We start from the raw sequence: 24958 nt of genomic DNA, 5'->3' as shown, positions 1-24958 counted from the left end.
GTGTTTTTTTCTGGATGTTTGACGGTTCTGATTCTATGTAGTATCTAGTTGCAAACAACCTTATCTGGTATAGTTCCTGGTATGGAAGTGTTTGGTAGTATTCATTAGATTGTGCAGTTTACGCAGGACAAGTTAGAGCCAATTGTATCATACAATTTCTATATTGGATAAGTCAGTGTTTCGGAGCAAACAGCATATGATTGTGACTTTCTTTAATAATTCCACATATGCAAATAACTTTATTTATACTATACTTCATAGCATTGTTTGATTGTACAACTTAAGCTTAAGAAGGTAGATACAAATTTATCACACAATTTCCAGACTGACTGAATCAGCAAACAACACACAAATGCCATGTTGTAACCTTATATTATGTCCAGCAGTTCCTGGTGTGGAAGTGTTTGGTGAAATTTATTTGTTCATACACTTACATTTGAGAAGTTAGAGCCAATGACTTGGTATATTAGTGTTTCAGCGCACACATCATGTAATTGCCACTTTCTATAATAAACCAAAAAAGTAACTAAACCAACCTTATTTTATACATTTGTTGATGCTGTAGTGTGTGGTATCATGTATTTGTTAGTACAACCTATGCTTGGGAAGGTATGTATCACAAAAGTTCTAGAATGGGTAAATCAGTTTCCCAGAACATATTTCATAAGATTGCCAATTGCTTAATAAAACCTCATGGCACCCTGTTGAAAGCTGCCTTCGGTTGTTCCAGGTGCTGAATTGTCAAGTACTGTTTACTTAGTTATGTATCTTAAGTCTGTGAAGTTATATCCACATATCAGTGTTTCTAGAACAAAATTTATATACTGTATTGCCAGTTTCTTCAAAAACACAATGGTACATTTTTTAAGCACCTACCTGTTATTTATCTCATGGTGTCAAGTGTTTCAAATTAGTTGTGCAACTTAAGTCTTGAGAAGTTGGATCCACATAGAACCAAAGAGCATTACAGCACAGAAACAGGCCTTTTGGCCCTTCTTGATTGTGCCGAACCATTTTTCTGCCTGGTCCCACTGACCGGCACCTGGACCATATCCCTCCATACACCTCTCATCCAAGTTTTTCTTAAATGTTAAAAGTGAGCCCGCATTCACCACTTCATCTGGCAGCTCATTCCACACTCCCACCACTCTCTGTGTGAAGAAGCCCCCCCCCCCCCCAATGTTCCCTTTAAACTTTCCCCCTTCACCCTTAATCCATGTCCTCTGGTATTTTTCTCCCCTAGCCTCAGTGGAAAACGTCTGCTTGCATTCACTCTATCTATACCCATCATAATTTGATATACCTCTATTAAATCTCCCCTCATTCTTCTACGCTCCAGGGAATAAAGTCCTAACCTATTCAACCTTTCTCTGTAACACAGTTTCTCAAGTTCCAGCAACATCCTTGTAATCCTTCTCTGCACTCTTTCAACCTTATTAATATCCTTCCTGTAATTCGGTGATCAAAATATATAGTAAAACATGTATAACGTTATGCGGGCATCATGGCAGTGGTAAGCCTACGCTATTGTTGGATGTGAGAGAAGTTTCTATAGAGCTGAGCAGGAAGAGTTTTCTAAAGGACAACAGTCTGGTTTGGGTCTTGGCAGGAGCTGCCGAGCAGGGCACAAGGGAAGATGCTGCTCGAAGGAGAGCCCTGTTGTAAGAAGTGCTTTGTGGAGATGAATGGCTCCAGGGAAGAATGGCCAATACTAATGAAAGAGCCAGTTCACTTGGCATTGTCTTCGGGAAAATTTGGGTTATGGTGGCTGCTTTCATACAGACCGTGGGCCAGGCGTGTGAGTAAAGTGATGCACCCCTGACTACTCCAGAAATGGGCCCTTTTCTTTTTCTTTTTTTTCCCTGTAACTACAAATTTGGGAAATATATTTCTTTATAATTTTATGCCAGTATATGGTCTGTTAATTTTCTGGCGAATGATAGCTTTGCATGGAGCAGTGTTCGCAAAGATTAATGTTTTTCAATTGGAACATTATGACCTTCCCGTTTGTTTGCACTCCAAATCATACTGTCCCTAGATGTGTATTGTTTATGGAAAGTGGCTTTCTCATTGATGAGGCACGTGGCCATTAGCAGAGTTAGCTCAGAAGTCAACTTCGTATAAGAGCACCAGTGTTTGTGGGGTGCTCGTCCTGGATTTCAGATGCTGTGTGAATGCTGTTCAAGGATTGATTAAGTGGTTTATTTGTGTGTTTAAGCCAATGTTTAAACTGGTGTTTGCTAAAGTGAGGTGTGTTATAATTAAGGTACTTTATTACAGATGCCATGGCAATTAAGGCTTGGTGCAATTCGAAGAGGTAATGCTTCTGTTCTGAGCAGGATAGATATTTGAATTTCCAGTGAGTGCTGAGTTCTGTAAAGGTCTTGGAGAAAGTTACGCTGAATGAATACTGCTGGTAAAGATGTTATGATCGACCAGGTTGCCAGTGACAAGACTGAAGTTGTACTGCCCGATAAGAAAGGGGAGCTTGGAGAGGCAGTGGAGTTTGGATTGAGAAGAGAAACATTTCCAAAAGCAGATCAATTTCGGATGGGATTGGCTATTACACGAATGCCAAAGTATACCTGCAGAGAGCCAAAGTTGTTGTCGGCTGGGAATGTTCTCTGGAGTTGAGCTCACACCTGATGGGAAAGAAGAATATGAGGTTTGTGCTGAACAGAGATCTCAGTTAATGGATGAATGGCAGTGTTCAGATAATATGGAAAAACAGAGACTGATAGAGAGTTTGAAGGGTCCAGTGGTTGATATACTGAAGTCCCACAAGGCAGAAACCTTTTTAGCCATGTCAGCTAATTACCTGCAAGCTCTGGAAGATGCTTTCAGCACTACTGAAAGTTCAGCCGATTTGATGATGATTTTAGGCACACGTTCCAGGTGGAAGGAGAGAAGTTGCCTACATTTTCAGGTTAGAGAAACCACTGCACTGTTTGTACCACAAAGAGGGCATTCAACCTGTCTGAGAGAAATTGTCTGAGGGTGGAGCAAGTGATGAAGGTCACATTGTCGCATGACATGATTGCTGTACGCATTTGAGTGACCCACAAGATGTGCCCTCCTCCATCTTTTACTGAGTTACTCAGAGAAGTCGGAGAGGAGGAAAGCATGACTGAGAAGCGGAACATTTCCACGAGCCAATCAGTGCCTTCAGTGGTAGCCTCTGCTGCTAAAGTAACCCCTGATGCCACAGAGATGGAGCTTTTGAGGAATGAGGTGAAAACCCTTTGAGCTGAGCTGATTTGATGGACGACGGCTAATGTTTCAGCTAAAAGTGTCTGTGTTTACTGCTCAAATGGACGCAGAATCTATAGAAGTGAGGCAAAGCAGCAGTGAGGTCATGGACCGTATGCACATTACAAAAGAGAAGTTTGCTGTCTTGAGGCCAATTAGGGTAGACAAATCCCCAGGGCCTAATAAGGTGTTCCCTTGGACTCTATAGGAAGCAAGTTCAGAAATTGTAGGGGTCCTGCCAGAGATAATTTAAATCATTCTCAGTGATAGGTGAGGTACTGGATGATTGGAAGATAGCTAATGTTGGTCTGCTGCTTAATAAAGGTTCTAAGAATAAACCAGGAAAGTATAGGCCAGTGAGCCTGAAATCACTAGTGGGGAAGTTACTGGAAAGTATTCTGAAAGACTGGTTATATAAGTATTTGGGTAGACATGGATTTGATTAAGGATGGTCAGCGTGCCTTTGTGCATGGTAGATTGTATCTAGCCAATCTTATAGAGTTTTTCAAGGAAGTTACCTGGAAAGTTGATGAAGACAAGGCACTGGATGTTGTCTACATGGACTTTAGCAAGGCATTTGATGAGGTCTTACATGGGAATTTGGTCAGGAAGGTTCAGTCACTTGGCAGTCAGGTGAGATAGTAAGTTGGATTAGACGGGTTTAGCGGGAGAAGCCAGAGAGTGGTAGTTGTTGCTCTGACTGGAGGTCTGTGACCAGTGAGTTCTGCTGGGTCTGTTGTTGTTTTTCATCTATATCAACAATCTAGATGATACTGTGATTAACTGCATCAGCAAATTTGTAGACGATGCCAAAATTGGGGGTGTAGTGGACTGTGAGGAAGTCTATCGAAGGTTGTAGCGGAATCTGGATGAGTTAGGAAAGTGGGCTGAATAATGGCAGCTGGAATGGAATGCGGACATGTGTGATGTGTTGCACTTTGGTAGGACCAACCAGGATAGGTTTTACACAGTGAACAGTAGGGCACTGTAGAGTATGATAGAACAAAGGGATCTGGGAATACAGGTCTATAATTCCTTGAAAGTGGTGTCATAATAGGATAGGGTCATAAAGAAAGCTATTGACATACTGGCTTTCATAGACCAAAGTACTGAGTACAGTGGTTGGGATGCTATGTTGAAGTTCTACAAGACATTGAGGACACCTGATTTGGAGTACATACACGACACTGGAAGAACTCAGCAGGTCAGGCAGCATCCGTGAAAAAAGAGTAGCTAACATTTCGGGCCAAGACCCTTCATCAGGAATGGGGGGGGGGGGGTGGTGGAGGAGAAGGCCGAAGCCCAGTAATAGAGATTGGGGAGTGGGTAGGGCCTAGAGGCACCAGGTGGAAAACCAATCAGAGTATTGTGTGCAGTTTTGGTCACATACCTACAGGAAGGATGTACATAAGTTTGAAAGAGTGCAGAGAAAACTTGCGAAGATATCACTGGAACTGAAAGATCTGAATTATAAGGGAAGATTGAATACGTTAGAACTTTATTCAATAGAGCATAGAAGACTGGGGTAAAGATTGGGTAAATGCATGCAGGGTTTTTCCACTGAGGTTGGGTGAGATTATAACTAGAGGTCATGGGTTAAGAGTGAAAGGTGAAACGTTTAAAGGGAACATGAGGGGAAACTTCTTCACTCAAAGGATGGTGAGAGTGTGGAATGAGCTGCCAGCGCAAGGGGTGGATGTGATTTTGATTTTAGCATTAAAGAGTAGTTTGGATAGGTACGTGGTTGATAGGGGTATGGAGGGCTATTATCCCAGTGCGGGATGGTGGGACTATGCAGTTTAAATGGTTCGGCATGGACTAGATGAGCCAAAGGGCCTGTTTCTGAGCTGTACTTTTCTATGACTCTATGATTCTATGTACAACTTATGCTTCAGAGGTCAGATCCAATGGTATAACTAAAATACTACACAGTGAATTATCAGTGTTGCAGAGCAAAAGGCATAGATTGCCATTTTTTTCCAAAACCACTACACATTTCAGCAAAAGGAAGTTCATCATAATGTTTGCTTGGAAGTACTAATTTATCCAACCTGGAAGCTTTGTGACACTATTTGGTCTAACACCTCAAGCTTAGGTTGACTATAGAATAAATGTAACTTCAGCACCGTGAGATACCTAAGCTAAAATTGGCTGCAATAAACTCCTCATTGTTTTATTATAGAAAGTTGCAGTTTTACCCTGTACGTTCAGTAACAGTTTTACCCTGCACGTTCAGTAACAGTTTTACCCTGTACGTCCAGTAACACTGATTTGACCTTTCTGAAGACTTATGGTACATTGTACAACTTAAGATTGAGAAGTTTGATCCAATCAAATAGCTGCTACAAAAATCTTCAGCACCACAATGTACATAAAATGAAGTTGTTTGCAACAAGCTTCTACTGGTTTCTTTTATAGGAAGTGGGAATTGTGTGCTGCATGCTCTATAACATAATTAACTAATTTGGATGTCTTCTGATAACATTTGCTCTAATTTCTTAAGTTTAAGTTCTGCAATCAAAATTTCAGCAGCATGAAAGTCTTAAAATAAAATTACTCCAATAATTTACTGCATGGTTTAATTATAGAAAGTGGTAATTGTATGCTGTTTGCTCAGAAACACTGATTTGGCCAATCTGGAAATGTTGTGATATCATTGCATCTTACTTCTCAAGTTTAAGTTGTACAATCAAGTAGATGTAAGGAATCCACCTGGAAGGATCTAATAAATCTACCCTACATGATGCTTTGCACTAATCAGTTTCCTGTCTATGTTGGGTATGCTGAAGTCACCAAGTACATCGATTAAACCTTTCCCTTATCTGCATGCATATCTGTTTCTCAATGTTCCATTGGCTACTGGGGGTCTGTCGTATTAATCCCATCAGACTGATTGCACCTTTCTTAATCTTGAGTACCACCCATACAGATTAAGTGGATGTAGACTTTCTCTGAGGGCAGCAGTGATGTTGGTCGTAATTAATCGTGCAACCCCATTTCCTAAGTACATCAGACTCCAGCTCCAGTTCATAATGAGTTAAGTCAGGAGCTGTAGCTTGACCCACTGACCTCCCACATCCTGCAGGAGCATGCCACTGCCTTACGTGCCATCCCAGCTACTCCAATCAGAAGAGTAATTTGAAGAAGAACCATACCTGCTCTTAGCTGCTCTACTCATCCATCTCACTAGATCTCCTTAAAGTAAAGTCTCTGCATTTATTCTCAGCACCTACAGTTTAAATATAGCCACTCTCCAAAACAGCCAGTGCAAAACTGCTACTCTGCTAGAAGCTGCTTCCCTTGAACATCTGGGAAAACAACACTCAAAATGCTGCTTGCTCCTTCTCTCTGCTGGGCCTGGGACATGTCATAATTTTCCGTCTCTTAATTCCCACAAAGTCTATATTCTTTCTTATTCAGAAAGAATGAATTTGAAATTTACTTTGCTCCCAAAATGTCCTTTCACTGAAGGGCCAGTCCATGTCCGGATTCAAGTAACTCTCTTGAGTTAATTCTGTCCCATCCGAATCTTTTGCACTAAGGAAGTCCTGGACAATACTGGGGAAGTTAAAGTCACCCACCACAACAGCTCTGTTACTTTCACATCTTTCCATAATGTGCTCACATAGCTCCCATTGGCCATTGATAGAGGCATCCCACCTTAGTAATTGTACCTATCATTCCTGGACTCTACTCATGTAGCCTCACTGGACGAGTCTTACAGTATACTATCTCTAAGTGTAACTGTGTCATTCTCTGTGCAATTTCTCCAACCCTTTTATGTGCCTCTCTATCACATCAAAATCCTGGGACATTAAGCATGTAGTCCTGTCCCTCCTGCAACAACTAATACCACAACTTTATGTTTCGATCTACTGATCTAGGTTCTAAGTTCACCAGCCTTACACTTAACACTCTGTACTTTAAGTCAAAGGCACTTCAGTCTATCAGTCTCACCATGTTCCAGCCAGCCCCTGCACTCAGAGCTAATAGACCCAACATGTTGCCAACCTCTCCATTTGCAGAGCGTGGTTGAGGAATTAGATAGCTTCTTCTGGTTCCTAAGTCCTATGTTCCTTAATGCTTAAAATGCCTCTTGACTACAATTGATGGTAATTAAAATAAACTCTGTAAGTTGAGAAGATCAAAGTCCTCCTTTATCAACAGATGTTCTGCTGTCAGTGTAACAGTATTGCATTGAGTATAGGTGTTGAGGTATTAAGTTGCATTTGGACAAGATGTTAGTGAGACCACATCGGAATGATAACATGGCAATGTATAAAATCATGAGGGGTATCAATAGGGTTAATGAGCACTAACTTTTTTTTGCAGGAAAAAGGCACCCAAAAATGAAAGGCATGGGGTTGAAGTTAGAAGGGAAAGACTTAAAGGCAGCAATTTCTTTACATAGAGAGTGGTCTGTAAATGGAATGAGCAGCTATGGGAAATGGTTGAGGTGGGTACAAAAACAACATTTAAAACGGGGGTTCCCAACCTTTATTATACCATGGACCGATAACGATTAAGCAATGGGCCCATGTACTCCAGGATGGGACACCCTGATTTCAGATATTTGGACAGGTTTATAGATTGAAGATGTCTAAAAGCAAAACACAGGTTAATTGAACTAATTTAGATGGGCACCTTATTCAGCATGGATGGGTTGGGCTGAAGACCCTCTTTCTGTGAGGTGCAAGTCTATTACTCTAAAACAGGGGTAGGCAACTTTAAATGATTTTCCAGCACGTGTTATTCATTAACTTGAGGCAAAATATAACGAGATGTATTTAAATGGATAATTCCCATATTTCAAGTTTTTTTTTATGGCATTTACCTGGCCCACTGTCTACTCATTAATATGCAATCCGGCCCACAGAAGCGAAAAGTTTGCCGACCTCTGTTCTAAACACCAGTTTGGTTTTAAGAAGGGTGTGGCTGAGTGGGCTCTAAAAGAAGAAATGTAGTTGGAATGTGCAACGCAATACCTGGGTGGGTAGTGGAGAGGCGGGACTTCTCTACATTTAACAGGTAGTGCAGACTCACCAAGGCGATGGAGCAAGTACTGGGAAATCGGATTAGTTATGGCACGAACTTGGTGTGCCAGAGGGTCTCATTTGTACTGATTGACTCCATCTCGCAATAACTTTTGTAAGCATCTGTGACCCCTCCAAACAGCTGCTTTTTATTCTGTCCAATGTCTCAAAAGTCAAGCAATATCAATAGCGAGAATGTTGTTCACTTGTAGCATTATTCCTTGGTCTGGGATGGACCACAAGTGTATAGGTGATAGACGTTCTGCAGAAATATTTAAGTGAACTGATACGTCATGGAAGATTTGCCACCACAACTAGTTCAGCATAACAAGAGATAAGGGCTCATCATTAACAATCTTTGCTCTCAGACCAGGGTTGCCCAGGTCATTAACAGGGGAGAATTGAACATCTGTTGAAGGAGCCTGAACTACAATGATTGATTCTTTAATTAAATACCACATCTATGAAGCATTGAGGATTAAATCATGCTATTAAAAAGCAGGAACTGCCCACTTATTCACTAGATTCTTATAAAATTATGAGGTCGGATCTTCATCTCAATAAATGGTATGGAAACTTCGTGACCCTTCCAGTGATACCAGTTTATTCCCTGTAAAGTTAAAGTGGAACATTAGTAAGTACAACAAACAATTTCAGACAAGACATTGAAACATATCTACATAATATTCACTGATGTCTACCATCACCCAGTACCTCACCTCATAACCACTCATTAATCCAACTAAAAACCAAAGCAAGTGTGCCAATCATTTGAAAACCCGGTGAGCTCAAACAATCAGTCCCAACACTAAACAGAAAGATCACAGAAAGTCACAATCAGCCCAGAAACCCTGTGACAGTTCCTTACCTGGCTGTGTCGGTTCTCTCCATATTTCCCATTCAGATTGGCACGGTGACAGTTCTTGTACCACCAGGCGCCTTTGTATGACAAGGCACAGTTTGTGATAGCGACATCATTGTCATGATCCTTTGTGGAGAATGGGCGGCCTTGGTGATAGGAGAGGGAATCACCTGTGCAATCAAAGTCAGAAGGTTATTGGATGGTTCAAGGAAAATATGTGTAACTTGCTGTTAACAGCAGTGACTTCCGGGGTAGTTGGAAAGTTAAACAGTGAGCTACACTAAAGTTAAAGAGTAGCTCACAGGAGAAGTGCAGACAGCATCAACTGCCTGCACAGTACTGTGAATTGTTCCTTCAGGGAAAGCTGGAATTAAGTAAGCTGCATTAAATGTAGTTCAGAGAGAAGTTCATGTGAGTAGTTATCAAATTACAGTAAAGGGTTACATCCATGTGAGCTCCAGTCACAAGATTTATAACAATGATCTTTAGTAAATTCATATATCAATTTATGTCTTGTTAGTTGTAGTGGGTGTCACATTATTCCCCATGACTTATGATGGTTCCAATATTGTCCTGTTCTGTCAACGAAGAACATGAAACAGTATACACAGTAAGAGCCTTTGGTCCATCATATTTGTGCTGCCCGTTATGCAGATTTAAACTAATCCCATCTACCTGCACATTGACCCTCTATTCCTTGGCGGTTCATGTTTTAACAAAAGCCCGTGGTATTAAAGGAGAGATACTAGCATGGATAAAGCATTGGCTGATTGGCAGGAGGCAAAGTGTGAGAATAAAGGGAGCTTTCTCTGCTTGGCTGCTGGTGTCTATTGGTGTCCCATAGGGGCCGATGTTGGAACTGATTCTTTTTACATTATACGTTAATGATGTGAACGATAGAATTGATGGCTTTGTTGCAGAGTTTGTGGATGATAAAAACACTTGCAAAATGCACCACTTCATCTGATTCACCATCACCCTTGGAAGCACATTCTAGGCACCCACCACGGACTGTGTTAAAAAAAAATACCCATGCATCTCCTTTCTACCCTGGGAAAAAGACTCAGACAATCTACCCTATATTTGCCTCTTATAATTTTATAAACTTCTATCAGGTCATACCTCAACTTCTGAAGCTTCAGAGAAAACAGTCCAAGTTTATCCAACTGTCTTTCAGAAGGTGCTAATGGGAGTTTGGTCAGGAGGTTCAGTGCCTCCCCATTCAGGATGAGGTAGTAAACTGGATTAGACATTGGCTTCACAGAAGAAGCCTGAGAATGATCGTAGATGGTTGCCTCTCTGACTGAAGGCCTGTGACTAGTGGTGTGCTGCAGGAATCAGTGCTGCGTCTGTTGTTGTTTGTCTATATATCAACAATCTGGATGATAATGTGGTGACCTGGATCAGCAAATTTGTAGATGACTCCAGGATTGGGAGAGTAGTAGACAGCAACAAAGGCTTTCAAAGCTTGCAGGGGGATCTGGATCAGCTGGAAAAAAATGTGCTGAAAAATGGCAGACGGAACTTAATGCAGACAAGTGTGAGGTGTTGCACTTTAGGAGAATATACCAGGGCAGGGTTTCCACAGTGAGCTGTACGACAATGAGAACAGAGAGATCTAGAAACACTGATTCCTAATTCCATAAGATACAGGAGCAGAATTAGGCCATTTAGCCCATTGAGTCTGAAATCATCATGTCTGATCCATTTTCCCTCTCAGCACCAATTTTCTGCCTTCTCCCTTCTCCCTGTATCACTTCATGCCCTGACTAATGAAGAATCTATCAATCTCTGCCTTAAATATACATAAAGACTTGGCCTCCACAGCTGCCTGTGACAACGAGTTCCAGATTCACCACTCTATGATGAAGGAAATTCCTCCCCACCTCCATTCTAAAGGGACGCTCCTCTATTCTGAGGCTGTGTCTTCTGATCTTAGGCTCCCTGCCATAGGAAACATCTCTCCACATCTACTGTAGTGAAGTCCATTCACATTCTATAGCTTTCAATGATGTTGCCCCTCCACCTATTTTCATACCATCCACAAACTTTGCGACAAGGCCATCAATTCTGTCATCCAAGTCATTAATATATAACTTAAAACTAAGTGGTCCCAAAGTAGATCCCAATGGAACACAACTTGTCACTGGCAGTCAAGCAGAAAAGGCTCCTTTAATTCCCACGTGTTGCATCTACCAATCAGCCAATGCTTTATCCAGGCTAGTATCTTTCTTGTAATACCATGGGCACTTCCTTGTAAAGCAGCCTCATGTGTGGAACCTTGTCAAAGGCCTTCTGAAAATCTACTGATTCCCTTTTATTTATCCTGATTTTTATTTCTTCAAAGAATTGTCGGGCAGGATTTTCCCCTATTTTATCATGCGCCTCCAACTATCCTGAGACCTCATCCTTAACTATCAACCCCAAAATCTTCCCAACCACTGAGGTCAGACTAACTAGCCTATACAGTCGGCCCTCCTTATCCGCAAGAGATTGGTTCCGGGGCCCCTCGCAGATACCAAAATTCGCACATGCTCAAGTCCCTTATTCAACCTGTCTCAATGCAGTGGACCTTAGGACCCAGTGGAACCCCAGACCTTATTTAACCTGACTCAGTGTGATGGACATTAGGACCCAGCGCCAGAGCTCTGAATCCGCAGTGTTTCTGTTCACGAAAATAATCATGATCACGATTGAAAATAAAGTGGAAATAATAAAGCGATCGGAAAGAAGTGAAACGCCATCGGTCATTGGAAAGGCGTTAGGCTACATCAGTCAATGATTGGAACAATTTTAAAGGATAAAGTGAGAAAGGCTCTGCCCTGATGAAAGCTACATTTATTACTAAGCAACGCAGTGACTTAATTATTGGGTTTTGGGTTTTTGTTCATCCACATCAACCTGGCACGGTGGGAGCGATCTGTCACTGGATCGAATTCCAGAACTTCCATTCCCGAGCCCGGCACTGAAATATACGTTCTTAAGTGTTTTAAATGCATAGAAAGGTAAAATATATACTGTATACTGAGACAAGCGTTTGACTAACTGAGGCTAAATAATACCGGATGTACCTGTTCCGACTTATTTAGTAAGAGAACTTATCCGATCCACGATAACCCATGCACATCTTCCCGTATACGTTAAATCATTTCTAGGTTACTTATAATACCTAATACAATGTAAATGTTATGTAAAATAGTTGTTATACTGCTTTGTTTAGGGAATAATGACAAGGAAAAAAAGTCTGTACATACTCGAACAACAAGTGCTGGAGGAGCACTTCTGGGTTTTCGCGGTTTGTTGAATTTGCGCATGCGGAATTCGCGGATAAGGAGGGCCGACTGTAATTTCCTTTCTTCTGCCTCTCTCCCTTCTTGAAGAGTGGAGTGACATTTGCAATTTTCCAGTCTTCCGGAACCATTTCAGGACATGTACTTGGGTTAGATCCCACTGGGCTCCGGGGATGTGTACCTGGGATAGATCCCACTGGTCTCTGGGGACGTGTAACTAGGATAGATCCCAGTAAGCTCCGGGGACATACAGCTGGGATAGATTTCACTAGGCTCCAGGGATGTATAACTGGAATGAATCCCACTAGGCTCCGGGGATGTTTCCACCTTAATATATTCAATTAATCCTCAACAGCAGCATCTCTTCCTGGATATTAATATGCCCCACTCGCTATTCCTCCATGTCCTCAATTTCGTGATTTCATTAGTAAGTGCTTATGGAATCCTCATTGGAGAGGTGTTGGTGTGAACTCTGGGAACATTGGGTTACCATGAGCTGGCCATCCTTGCATGGTGATGTCATAGACTTTTGACAATGTTGGGTCATTCCCTGTTTCTCTTTGTATTTCAGAATTTGTTCCCGTAAACTGGACCACCAATATGGTGTGGAACACTTCTGCTGGGTCACAGAATGAAGACTTTTCTTCTTCAGTTGCCAATAGTGGAAGATGTGCCAAGCCATCAGCATTGCTTTGGTACCCTTGAGTTATATGTCAAGAGTGGGCTCCAAGGAATAGTGCCCAACATCGTAACCAGGTAGCGGTCATCACTGAAATTCCCTTACTGGGATTGAAGACGAACACAGGGCTGGTGATCTGTTTCTAGCATGAACATTTGTCTGTAGAGGAAGTGATGGAACATCTTTATTCCCCATACTAGACTAAGGGCCTCTCGGTCAATTTGTGCAGAGTTGCATTCTGCGCTCGTAAGTGATTTTGAAGCAAATGCAATCAGACGTTCAGATGCATCTTTCATAATATGTGACAAGTAGCTCTAATGCCATAAAGGGACATATCACATACCAGTCTGATGGGCAGGGATGGGTCATAATTGGTGAGCAGTTGATTGGATGTTACTCATCTCTTTGTTTCCTTGAATGCTTTCTCACTTCTTTCTGACCATTCCCACTTTGCTCCTGACTGTAACGGTGTGTTCCATGGACGCAGTACTGTAGCAAAGTTTGGGAGAAACTGGTGGTAGAAGTTTACAATGCCCAAGTATGGCCTGAGTTGTGACACATTTTCTGGTCTGCGTGCCTGTAGCACTGCTTCAGTCTTCTCTTGTATTCTATGTAAGCCATGCTTGTCGATGACGTGTCCACAACATGAGATTTCATTCTTCAAAACCTCACATTTCTCTCCTTTTGCACACAGAGCATACTCACTCAGCCTGGTAAGCACTTTACCAAGATTCTGGAGGTGCTCTTCATCATTCTTACCCATCACAATGATGTCCTCAAGGTAACATTGTGCTCTAGGGATACCTTAGAGCACTTGGTCCCTTGCTTTTTGCCAAATTGCTGGAGCTGATGCGACGCCGAAGATGAGGCAATTATACTGGAATGGTCCCTTGTTAGTGTTGAATATGAGGAACTTCCTGCTTGACTCCTCAATCTCCATTTACAGATAAGCTTGTGACAAGACAATCCTATAAGACCTCTAACTGCTAACGAAAGATGCGAAAATGTCTTCTATTCATGACAGGTGATACTGCACAACAGGCAGCACTGGTTTGATGCTCACCTTGAAATCCGCACATATACCAATAGCTCCAGCCTTCCCTTTCTTGATCACTGGGACAATGGGGGTGGCCCAATCTCTCCACTCAACCTTGCAGAGAATTCCAAATGCCTCCAAGTTCTGCAGTTCAGCATCCGGTGCGTTAGGCACTGGACATGTTTTACGGAATCTTGGTGTTGCTGTTTCATCCAGTTCAATTCTGGCCTTCATGCCTTTGAATTTACCAATCCCTTCTCAAACTCCTTCTCATTTGCATTAAGCAGTTTTGACAGTCTCTGGTTAGTGCTACCATTTGGGCTTGTGTGGCCTGTTGATGTCACACTGAGAGCTTTGATTGAGTGCCTGTCAAGTTGGATTTTTCTCAACTATTCATGTCCGTAAAGTGCTTCTCAACATATAAAGCTCTAACTGTTGCGTTTGGCCTCCATATGTCACATTCACTTTCAGTTTCCTTTGCGAGACACATTTTTGCCTGTTTAAATCATAAGCATCACTGAGGTCTTCTCTAATTGTATCTTAGAAAACAGACTGAAATTATGAAATTATGAACAAAGCTGACCTTGTATCCAGCTCCGTTTTCAGTTTTACACCAGACACATCCACTGTGATCCAGATGATTTTGTGATCTGTTCAGTTACACTATGCAGTTCTAGACATGACAGTTCATCTTTGTCAGACTCTGTGTTGTCTGATTCTGTTTTAAATTCAGTAACTTTATGCATTTGCTTAGTTTTGTGTTTGAGACTTTTCACTCAGTTGTACTTTTTGGTTGGCTTGAATATTCTCTCTATGTGACCTTGTCTGTGACACTTCCTGCACACATTTTCTTTGAAACAACAGTCATTTGCATCATGGGAGGATCTGCCGTATCTTTGGCTTGAGGACTTCAGGAAGGGGAAGTCAATGAATGCTGCTTTCCTATGACAGCATTTCATGTAGATGTGATCAATGGTTGGGAGGGCTTTACCTGTGATGCACTGGTCTGAATCCACTACCTTTGTATGATTTTGGTGTTTCCATATCAGGCCACAATGCAGCCAATCACTGCACTCTCCACTAAACATCTATAGAAGTTTGTCAAAGATTTAGATGTTATGCCAAATCTCTGCAGACTCCAAAGGAAACAGAGGCACTGCCGTGCTTTTTTTTGCAATTGCTCTTACATGCTGGGTCCAGAACAGGTTCTCTGAAATAGTAAAACTCAAGAATTTAAAATTACTAACCCTCTCCACCTCTCATCAGCACATCTACAGTGAGCACCATTTCAACATTTAGGTTCCTGGGTGTCATTATTTCACACTTCTTCATGTGGGAGAACCATATCTCCTTCATTAACAAAAAGGCTCAGGGGAGGATGTACCTCTTGCAGCAATTAGTAAAATTCCATCTTTCCCAGAAAATCTGGTGAAATCCTACACTGCTACCATAGAGAGCATCCTCACATCAGCCATGACTGTCTGGTTTGGTGCAGCACCCTCCCACAATACACAAAAACTACAGAGAACTATCAGATCAGCAGAAAAGGTTATTGGCTACAGTCTGCCATCACTACAGGCTGTGTATGTGTCCAGGACAAAGAAGCAGATAGTAAAAAATCATTATGGGCACCAAACACACAAAAACATCCATCCTGAAAGCGATATAGAGTTATTAAAACAAAAACTTCACTCCATCTTGAAATTTCTCCCTCTGTGCAGTGAATCTGATCAACCATTCTAGTTATCCACCTCCCCACTACAAACCCCATTCAGTCACCGCACTGCACAGCAAACACTCTTCATAATGCTGTTTATTTTGTAAGTATATGCAGCTCCGGAACCTGGGTCTTAGCACTCAGATCTGCAGCTGGATCTTCAACTTCCTTATAGACAGGACCCAGGCTGTAAAAATAGGGGACAAGCTCTCCTCTACAATCACACTGAGCACCGGTGCCCCACAAGGCTGTGTACTCAGCCCTCTGTTGTACTCACTGTGCACCCATGATTGTGTAGCCAAACTTCCATCAAACTCTATGTTTGCTGATGATACCACAATCGTAGGCCATATCTTGGGTAATGATGAGTCTGAGTACAGAGAGGAAATTAAGAACCTGGTGGCATGGTGCGAAGACAATAACCTATCCCTCAACGTCAGCAAGACGAAAGAATTGGTTGTTGACTTCAGAAGGAGTAGCAGACCGCACGACCCCATCTACATCGGTGGTGCGCAGGTGGAACAGGTCAAAAGCATTAAGTTCCTTGGGGTGAATATCACAAATGACCTGAGCAGAGTCTACTGCCAATAAGGCCCACCAGTGCCTTTACTTCCTGAAAAAGCTGAAGAAATTTGGCCTGTCCCCTAAAACCCTCACGAATTTTTATAGGTGCACCGTAGAAAGCATTCTTTTAGGGTACATCACAACCTGGTATGGAAGTTGTCCTGTCCAAGACCGGAAGAAGCTGCAGAAGATCGTGAACCTAGCCCAGCACATCACACAAACCAATCTTCCATCCTTGGACTCGCCTTACACCACACGTTGTCAGAGCAGTGCTGCCAGGATAATCAAAGATAAGTCCCACCCAGCCAACATACTTTTTGTCCCACTTCCCTCTGGGAGAAGATTCAGGAGCTTGAAGATTCGTATGGCCAGATTTGGGAACAGCTTCTTTCCAACTGTGATAAAGACTGCTGAACGGATCCTGACCCGGATCTGGGCCATACCTTCCAAATATCCGGACCTGACTTGCACTACCTTACTTTTCCTTTTCTATTTTCTAACTATGATTTATAATTTAAATTTTTATTATATTTACTTTGATTTGTACTTCAGGGAGCGCGAAGCGTAGAAACAAATATCACTGTGATGATTGTACGCTCTAGTATCAATTGTTTGGTGACAATAAAGTATTTGTATTTATGTATTAAACACATTATTTCCATACCCATACTTTAAATTTCTGATTTCTGTATCTGTATCTTCTGTTACTCTGTCAAGAAAGAGGATGAAAGGAGAGAGATTTAATAAGGAACTGATGGACAATTTTTTTTTACCGGAAGGTGGATGTGGGCCAAACTTGAGTAAATAAGTCTATCCTAGATAGGGTCATATTACATGAAACTAAACCCTCTGGCCAATTGGGCCAAAGGGCTTACTTCCATGTGATACACCCCTATCATTCCACATATACTTGTGGATCACCACTAGTTCCAGACCTCCAACCAGAATAAGTCCTATTGACCACTACTCCATCTCCTATGGGCAAGTTAATCCTGAATCCAAACAGTCAAGTCACCATAGATACCAAGCACCTTAATTTTCTAGATAAACCTCCCAAATGGGACCTTGTCAAGCACCTTACTGAGATCCACATAGACAACATTCACAGCTAAGTCCTTTTTAACCATCAATGTCACCTCTTTGAAAAAACTCAATAAATTTAGTAAGACACAGTAACATTAGAAAACATCTTCCATCTTCTTGTTAATGTTTGTGAGAGTGCTGAGGTTTCAAATTTTCTATACTACAAGAGGAACTACATTTCACAAGCTATATCATTGGAAATAGAGTGTCTAGAATGGTTGTGTTTGCAAATGGCAGACAATATAAATGTTAATCTTTGTATTGCTTGGGGCGGTGGAAAGTGGGTGGGAGTTAGAAACCATGATCATTACATTTCTGGAGGTTAGACGTTTACAGAGGGGTGAGTAGAGCTCATTCCCAAATCAGGGAATAATGGCGTGGGAGTAAAGTGTAATCTGCTGGTTGTTGCTTCAATATCTGAGGTAAAAAAGGTCCTTAAAGCTCGGGTGCCCCATCTGAGTGCCTGTTGGCACTGAAGAAAAGCAGTGTCTCTCTGCGAATGCGCCACATTCTTTTCATTACTTTACCCAACAATGTAAAGAGAATCTCACCAGCAGTGCCGCTGTAATCTCCAATCCTTAGTCTGTAGAGACTCCGGGCATCACTGACGTAAAAGCGATCGTAGACAGCATACACCGACTCACGGCCATCGCGCAAATCGATCCGTAGATCATATCTGGCTTGGGCAGAGATCTTATGGATGTTGTCCAGTCCTAAAATAATAACACAGGATTACCTGCAGGTTAAAGACAGTTATACATCAGACCTAATCTGTCTTGAGAGTCAAAGTAAGACGAGACTTGTAGGCATAGACCCCAACCTCGCCCCTGGCCAGACACTGCATGCATTCTCACCAGACCACACGTAGATCACCTGCTGAACTCTTGCACCCAGATTTCACTGGTGCACTTCGGGCCTTCAGCAATGTCCACCCCAACACTCTCTACAAACTTTACCAGCTGGCAATGACTTGCCCTATCATGAGGGAGCTATTCTGTTTTCCAATCTCATAGCAGGTCAGGTCACATCCCTGGGCCACACCAACTTTCTTGGTCCTTACATGCCTATCAAGTTAATCTATGGTTCTTCAACCCCTCATCTACACACTTGGGCCAAGATACAGTGACAAATGGAACTACTAGCCCATGCATCTCAGGGATGTTTGACGAAATCCACATAGTCATGAGGAGTAGGTGTAAACTCAACATGGACATTGGCTACATGGTGAGGCGAGCCACTTCTGTGCTGTACAATTTATTAAAAACAGGTTGTCAGGCAAACTGATATGAAGGTGGGTTTCCTTATTTAATGTCAATGTTGTTAGTTTGAATGCTTCTGTTATCTGAGAAAGACACTGGGAAACAGGCCAATTTGCCAATAGCAAAGATTACCCTACTCTCCCTTTGACACTCAGTGATGGCAGCATGAACAGTTTTTTAAAATTCCTTCTTTTCACTTGTGATCAGACACCAGTGAAGCTGAAAATGAAGAACTGGCAGCATTTCTTACGAGAGCCTTCCCATCGCAGATGCGAAGTAATCACCTATACAGTGACTAAAAAGTTTCTGTGGTCAAAACCTTTTGATGGTGAAGAGCTAAGAAAGAGTAAATGGTTAAAGAATGGAAATAAGAAAGTTAACTATTATGACTGTGATGAAGAAACAGCTGATCTGAATACAACATTGAGTGTACACTCACAACAAACTCTCCCCTCTTTGCTGAACAATATTTAAAGACTCTGCTTCCACTGACCTTTGAGGAAAAGAGATCCAAAGATTCAAAACAGAGGGGAAAAAAGTTACCTACTTATTGCCTTAAATAAGTGATCCCATTTTTTAAACAACAACCCACTAGATTCTCTAACAAGGGGAATATCCTCTTCACATTCACTGTAATGACCCCAATCAGTTTCTAACTGTTTGATCTTTTCTCCTGCAAGAAGCTGTCTTTGATCCTTCTCTTGACTAGTTTCACTGCATTAAGATCCTTCCAGAATATTATCCACAATTTAGAAATGTCAAAATGCTTTTAATGCAGGGGACCATGGACATGGACACCTATCATCAACCAAGAGGTCCATGAACCCCAGGTTGGGAACCCCCTATTTTAATGTTAGTTGGGGAAGAAAGGTGTACAGAGTTTAAACATGATGTGATGGGCAAGTTAGATGATGTCAGAGAGCGTTAGGTGCCTGGAGTATGATACCAGCCAGCAGTAAAAGTAGGTAGTTTAGTGCAGTTTACGAGGCTTTTAGGTAGATGCATCACTGTGAAGGCAATGAGGGATACACTGTAGATGATTCAGAGGAGGAGAACACAGTATAAACTGGTATTTCGATTGACACGGAAGTATGCGCCAGATAGCCTGTCCGCTGCTGTGCTGTTCCATGGTCCTTAAATCCTGCTGCTGCCCGTCAGCAGTTTGTATATGTTGTGTCAGTTAAATAAAAGCACGCACATGAGTGATGGCTTTAACTGGTGCATTCACGTTGTAGTGAGAGAGAGAACAATGCACATGCGTAGATCAACCACGTAGTGCGAAGGCAGTGGGGGGAGGGGTCAGAGCTCTAAAAGAAACAGATCCATACATTACACTTCCTCCCCTTTTAAATGAATGCAACATACACTGTAAATGCACAAAACATTCAATTTCCCTTTCATAAACACATATTCCAAATAAATATGCTTTCACAATAGCAATCCCTAACTAACTTCACATTTCTAAAGGTTCAGTCTTTTGGGTGGCGCTTTGTTCTTTTCAGGATGGTGCCTCAGGACCTGTGGGGTGGCTTTAGGTTGGCGGGTCTTTTGTCAGCGATAACGTTCTTGTCGCACCTTCGGACCCATAGAGTGGCATCAGGTTTGTCAGGTGTTTTGTCTAAGACAACGTTCTCAGTTTCCTGTGTCACGTTGCTGTCAGTGACTGTAATACGTCCATGTTTTGGATGCAATCGACTCGTGTGTTCTTCAGTTGAGTGTCCAGTATCTGGTCCACATGACGTCTCCATGTCTGATCTCAAATATCCACTGTGTACATCACTGGCCCAGTTCTTGTAGCTATCCTGCCGGGTGTCTAATTGTAATTGGCCTTCTCTGTACTTCAATTACTTCTCTGTAATCATGGGCTAGGACTTCCTGTCCAATCTTGAAGCTCCTTGCCACTTCAAATGGCACTGGCTGAACTGTTCATTCTGTACTTCCCTCCAGAGGTCTGGTTTCAGGAGTCTATGTGAGAGCTCAGACTCCTGTTCATGAACAGCATTTCAGGTGTCTGATTTGTTGTTGCATGAACAGAGTTTCGATACTCAAAATGGAAGTTGTCCACCTTGTGCTGTAGAGAAATGTCCTCCTTGTCCATTGTTTTAATAAACTTCTTGGAGGTTTGGATAAACCTTTTAGCTAGCCCATTCATTGTAGGGTGGTGAGGAGCTGACTTGAAATGTCTGATGCCATTTTTCTTCATGAACAGTCAGAATTCTTCTGTTGTGTATTCTGTCCATTGTCACTCACAGATCACTCTGGTAAGCTGTTTCTGGTTAAGATAGTCATCAGAGTAGTGACAGTCTTTGCCAAGGTGGTTGACTTCATTGGTATAACCTCCAGACACTTCAAATGAGCATCCATAGAAATCCAAAACATGGAGTCCATAAATGGCCTAGCAAAGTCAATATGTACTCTTTGCCACAGTGATGATGGCTACTCCCACAGATGTAATGGTGTCTGTGGGGGTGCATTTTGAACCTTTTGGCATCCCGAACAGCTTTTTGCCAAGTCTTCCATCTGTTTATTTATTCCCTTCTCATTAGCAATAAGCAGCTGTGCCAGTCACTGGTTAGTGCTACCTTTTGGGCTGTTGTTGCCTGTTGATGTCACACTTTGACTGAGTGCCAGTCTAGTTGGATTTTTCTCAACCATTCATGTCCAAAAAACGTTGGCCCCTCTACTTTTCAACACATAAAGCTCTAACTGCTGTGTTTGGCCTCCATATGTCACATTCACTTTCAGTTTTCTCTGGGAGACACATTTTCGCCTTTAGCATCATTGAGGTCTTCTTTACTTTTGTTAGAAAACAATCTGTTGTAGTTGGCCTCTGAAATTATAGACAAAGCTGACCCTGTATCCAGCTCCATTTTCAGTTTTACACCAGGCACATCTATTGTGATTCAAATTATTTTATGATCTGGATCAGTAATACTATGCAGTTCTAAGCATGATGGTTCACCTTTGTCAGACTCTATGTTGTCTGATTTTGTTTTACATTTGGTAGCTTTATGCATTTGCATTTGTTTGAAACTTTTCACTCAGTATTGCTTTTCGTCTGCCTTGCACATTCGCTCTCTGTAACCTTGTCTGTGACACTTGCTGCAGATATTTTCTTTGAACCAACAACTGATAGCTTCATGGGAGGATTTGCCACATCGGTAACATCTTTGGCTCAGCATTCAAGGATGTTTTGTGCATTTCACACTATAACCTCCTTTTCTGTAGTTCTGCTGCATCCTTTGCTTCAGTCTTTAACCATATTGCAAGGGTCAATGCACATTCTAAGTTTAGGTCTCTTTCTGCCTGTAGTCTCACTTGAGTGCTTTGATTCTGCATGCCACATATAAGACTGTCCCTTAATGCATCAGAAAGTCTATCTCTAAAGTTACAGTACTGGGAAAGTTTGCACAGTTCTGCAATGTATTCAGGAATGCTTTCGTCCTTTGACTGGGTCCTTTTGTAAAATCTAAATCTCTCAGATTTAGGACTGCTGGTCCTAAAACCAGCAGTTTAGGACTGAAGTGATTTTGTAAAATTGGTTACTAAGTTGCATAAGAAACTGTGCGCCCATGTAAGCTGGGAAGCGTAGAGGCTTTGTTTTGCTCCTCCACATTGTTCGCGTTACAATTAAGCTCCATCCTCTCAATATACGACTCCCAGTCTTCATTAGTGCTATCAAATTCATCAACTTTCCTGACTGAAGTCATCACCATATTATTTTCACTTTAAATTCAGTGTGTCTTTCACTGTTTACTATGCACTGTACTTGCGCCTTTGTTAGTGTCCATGATGGCTTTCTCATGCTGCTTAACTCACATTATTACATCCTGTAACTGTCAGTGCAGTTCATGGTATTTTCTGACATTCAGGTTCGTACTCATCAACAATTTGTTGTGTCTGTGCACAACTACATATCGATTAAATAAAATCACACACACAGAAGATGGCTTTAACTGCATTGCAGCGAGAGAGAGAGAGAGCATTATGCTCTCCCCATAATTGTGTGCATCTTCTCTGGGTGTTCCAGTTTCCTCCCACATTCCAGATGTATACTATTAGGGTTGCTGCATTGTGGGCATACTATTCTGCCAGCACAAGGTGTTGTGGGCGATCTCTGCACACACCAGATGGTCACACAACTCGTCAGGTCTTTCTGAGGCCAGCATTAGGGTTCATTCCAAATCTTGGTTGGTTTGCTCCATCTGGCCAATGGAGAGATTTGCAGTTACAGGATGCCCTCCAAAAACGTGATGTCAGTTGTGGACCACGATCTGGGACAATGTCCACCAGGAATCTGTGGATCCTGAAGACCTGGTCCAGGACAATTTCAGCTATCTCCACTGCAGATGGTAGCTTCTCCAAGGTAAAGAACTTGCAGGCTTTCGAAAACCGATCAGCAATTACCATGATGACTGTTGGCTGGGCTCCTTGTTCCAGGCGCACACCTCACATACCTGTACATACTGACAAACCTCTTTCATCAATCTGAGCCACCAATTCCTCTTCTCGATCAACTGGAGTGTGCTGGCAATCCCTGGGTGAGTGGTCATTCTCAATGAATGTCCCCATTGGAGGACTTGAGTCCGGACAGAACTTGAAACAGCTGACCCAGAGGATTTTTTTTTAGGAATCTCCCCCATCAACTTGGCCTGGGGCAAAATGGTGGTAGGCTGCTCCTTTCATTCCAGTTAATCAAACTGATGGGACAGAGCATCAGGCTCCTGGTTCTTAAACCCCGTTTGATAGGTCAGGATGAAATCAAAGTGATTAAAGAACAAAGACCACTTGGCCTGCCTGGAATTCAGTCTCTTGGCCTCCTGAATATAAGCTAGGTTCTTGTGGTCTGTCCAAATGATGCAAGGGTTTTTGGCCCCCTTAACCACAGAAGCTCTGGATTGCTGATGTCATAGTTTTTCTCTGCCAGGGATAGCCACCTGGAGAAGAATGCACTTGGGTGGTGTTTATCGTCCGAAGGTGATCATTGAGACAACACTGCGCCCACTCTGATGTCTGAGGAGTCCACCTGCATGGTGAAGGGAAGGTCCAGGTTAGGAGAAACAAAGATGGGAGCTGATGTGAACTGCTGTTAAACCCTGTGGAAGCAGCCTCTGCTTCAGTAGTCCAGACAAAAGGGCCCGTGGATTTCTTAGTTATCACCGTCAGTGGAGCTGCCACTGAGCTGAAGTTTCTGATGGACTTCCGGTTGAAGTTTGCAAACCCCAGGAATCATCGGACCTCTTTGACACTCTTTGGCGGTGAGCAATCTCTGACTGCCAGGGTCTTGGCAGGGTCCAGCTTGAGATTGCCATTGGAGATGATGAAACACAAAAGTGAAATGGTGATTGCGTGAAATTCAGACTTTTCCAGCTTGACATAGTCTATGGTCTAGAAGTCTCTTTGAGACATCTCTGACCTGAGCGACATGCCGCTCCATGGACTTTGAGAAGATCAGGATATCATCCAAGTAAACAAAGACAAACTTGTGGAGAGCATCCCAGACCACGTCATTTATAAAGGACTGAAAGACTGCTGGAGCGTACACAAGACTGAAGGGTATAACCAGGTACTCATAGTGCCCTGTTGGTGTATTGAATGTGGTTTTCCACTCATCGCCCTCCTTTGTACAGAAAGATTGTGTGCACTCCGTAGGTCTAGCTTTTTGAATATTCTTGCTGCTTGGAGCATCTTCAAGGGTGTATTCATGAGTGGAAGGGGGTAACGATTCTTGGTCATTATGCAGTTTTACCCGCTAAAATCAATACATGGCCACAAGCTCCCATCTTTCTTTTGTGCAAAGATGAAGCCTGAACCGGCAGGTGGGGTGGAAGGCCGAATAAAGCCCATGGTAAGATCTTCCTTTATATACTCTTTCCTTCTCTCTGGGCCTGACAGTGTGTACAATAGATCCCACGGGGGTCAAGTATCAGACAGAAGAAGTGACTTGTGCAAGAGGAATGGATGACTCTTGAAATGGAGAAGATTTTGCTAATGCTGTTCATGTGGGTTTAAACTAATCTTGCAGAGGATTTATTCCCCAAGTCTAACAAATAAGAAAGTTGAAGCAAATACAGAACTTTGAGCAAATTTAATGGACAGGCCAAGCTGGAACAGGACAAAGAGTAAGGATAAGTTAACCAGCATTTATTTTTATGCAAGAGGCCTGACAACTGAGGCGAGGAACAC

At 42.3% G+C, this 24958-nt stretch overlaps 1 protein-coding gene across 1 annotated transcript in view; it reads right to left on the bottom strand.

Moving 5' to 3' along the window:
• Positions 1–8444: 8444 nt before the first annotated feature.
• The window catches only part of tnr (tenascin R (restrictin, janusin)), a 167825-nt gene continuing 151311 nt past the window's right edge, over positions 8445–24958 (bottom strand). Inside the window, exons 17-19 of the mRNA XM_059983537.1 lie at positions 18065–18226; positions 9151–9314; positions 8445–8892 (exon numbers count right to left, since the gene is read on the bottom strand). Coding sequence (XP_059839520.1) covers positions 8803–8892; positions 9151–9314; positions 18065–18226 — 416 coding nt within the window. The 3' untranslated portion in view covers positions 8445–8802. The remainder of the gene's footprint in view (positions 8893–9150; positions 9315–18064; positions 18227–24958) is intronic.

The sequence above is a fragment of the Hypanus sabinus genome, chromosome 11, assembly GCF_030144855.1.
Source record: "Hypanus sabinus isolate sHypSab1 chromosome 11, sHypSab1.hap1, whole genome shotgun sequence".
Lineage (NCBI taxonomy): Eukaryota > Metazoa > Chordata > Chondrichthyes > Myliobatiformes > Dasyatidae > Hypanus > Hypanus sabinus.
Note: the sequence above shows the minus strand (reverse complement) of the source record. Positions and strands in the feature narration are given on the sequence as shown.